The sequence below is a fragment of the Diospyros lotus genome, chromosome 6 (assembly GCF_014633365.1).
Source record: "Diospyros lotus cultivar Yz01 chromosome 6, ASM1463336v1, whole genome shotgun sequence".
In the NCBI taxonomy this organism is placed as follows: domain Eukaryota; kingdom Viridiplantae; phylum Streptophyta; class Magnoliopsida; order Ericales; family Ebenaceae; genus Diospyros; species Diospyros lotus.
The window spans coordinates 20,182,623-20,184,761 of record NC_068343.1 but is presented as its reverse complement, the minus strand read 5'-3'; the positions used below and the strand labels follow the sequence as shown (position 1 = coordinate 20,184,761).

The window sequence follows — 2,139 nt, the reverse complement described above, 5'->3', positions numbered from 1 at the left end:
GTAGTATTGATGTCACTGACATCATCGTTACGCGCAGACAAAATTGTGCGTTCAGTTAAAAATGTTGGGGTTGACGTCTCTATTATGTTCAACCGTGGGTAAACTATAGAGAGTAATTCATTCAAATCTTGACATTTGTGTATTGTTGATGGAAGGTTAACGAGTTCTTGAGGATTGGTCCCAATCTAAAAAAAGTGAAATCAATAAAAAAATAATGAAAACACAATTTATTAATTTAAAATAATCTATATAATATGACACAAAGGTTATAGTAGTGTTATCTCCATAAAAAAATTTGCAAAATTAGCATTTTCACGGTCTTCATGATTCAAGCGCATATTCAAATCCAAAGTTAAGATATGTATATGCTTCCATAGAACAGAGTGTCTTAATGATGCATTCACAATTTGCTCACGAATTCCTTTGGGTATAACTGGTAAGATTTGTCGAAAGTCTCCGCCAAGAACAACAGTAATACCCCCAAATGGCTTGTCACTATCACAAATATCCCTCAATGTACGATCAACCGCCTCAACACAATGTCTATGTTGCATCGGAACTTCATCCCAAATTATGAGTTTTGTTTCTCTAAATAACTCAGCTTGTAATGATTGTTTACTAAGCCCACAATTTGAATTTCCCAACACATCTAATGGGATAGAAAATGTTGAATGTGCAGTGCGACCTCTGACCAGTAACAATGATGCAATTCCAGATGAAGCCACAGTAATAACAATATGCCCAAGGTTGCGACATTTTAATGTTATCGTATTGTACAAAAATGTTTTCCCTGTTCCAGCACCCCCATTCAGAAAGAAAACAACTCCTTTATTTTGAAAAACTGAAGAAGTGATTATGTTATAAGCATTCCGCTGTCCATTGTTGAGACAATCAATAGAAATTTGTGAATCTGTCTGTTGTGCCTCACTCTATAATTGTCAATATTCGAATATCAATCGATTACTAACTACTGCACTCCAATTGGCAGTAGGTTGTGGCATGGGTGGGAAGTCAATTAAACTTTTTCCTGATTCATGAAGCATTTGATTCAAAAGATGGAGACCATAATCTTTAATTTGAGCCTCAGTTGGGTTAGAAATGGCAAACAATGTACGAATCTTATGTGCAAAATCATCACATATATGCGTTGAGAATTGATTCCATAATGCACATGGATTTAGTGGAGAGCACTGGGTGAGAATAATACTAAACAATCTCCTCAATTGATATCCAGTTTTCATAACTGCCACCTCTTTCAAGCATTGTATCCATTCTTCATCATCTTCTAAAAGCCCCCTTGCAACACATGCTAATTTAAATGTATCATGCACAACATTATCGACCGTGCGTAAAGACCGAAATGACTTTGGTCATTTGACAACGATTAGTAACAAACGCAGATAAAATCTTTCACCACAATTAGGGCTAGCAAAATACATTCTACCAATTGCAAATCCCCTTTCTCTTGATTTCCATCTCTTTTTCGACTTGAGTCAAACATAATGTTGTGGAAATTCTTGATAAGTGAATGGACATTCATCTTCACTGCTAGCACAATATGCAAAGAAGCCAGTAAGAGTTGACATTTGTTGACCAACTCTAGATTGAATCGTTTCTAATGACTCTTCTGGGTTAAAAACAACGCGATGTATTCCAGGTAAATGAAGTGCCAATCGTATAACTGTTGGCATCTTTGCATGCAAAGGATGACCAAATATTCGCCAAGCAGCTTCTGGAGGTCCAATATACCTTGCATCGAGATATTGTTGAATCTCATTTATCATTCCTAACACCATCGTTGTACGATCATAACCCTTATAAATGTACTTATGTATATACTTGACACATCTCATCCCGGCACAAACTTCCACATTTATATGACAGTTGAAAAGTTTAGAAAGATATGCATTGTATGGCACGACATCCCTGTTATCAACTTCTTTCCCCCTCACAGTATGTACTTGACCATTATTGCGACGACGATAGATAGGGTATCCATCTTGATCCATAGTTGTTGTTTCTGTAAAAATTCGAGGGTATCTCTTAGTGCATCTACCATTTTCCATACATGGTGCTTGCGAATTTCGAGCACCACACGATCCATGTACCGTACAACATTTGATAGTTTCAAAAAGCACA

General features: G+C 36.5%; 1 protein-coding gene across 1 annotated transcript; it reads right to left on the bottom strand.

The window, feature by feature from the left end:
* Nucleotides 1-266: 266 nt before the first annotated feature.
* LOC127804380 (uncharacterized) lies at nucleotides 267-1,796 on the bottom strand. The gene is made up of 2 exons (XM_052341240.1): nucleotides 1,500-1,796; nucleotides 267-929 (listed from the first exon to the last, which is right to left on the bottom strand). Exons 1-2 carry the CDS (start codon nucleotides 1,794-1,796, stop codon nucleotides 267-269), a joined length of 960 nt encoding a protein of 319 aa, XP_052197200.1.
* Between the last annotated feature and the right edge of the window lie 343 nt (nucleotides 1,797-2,139).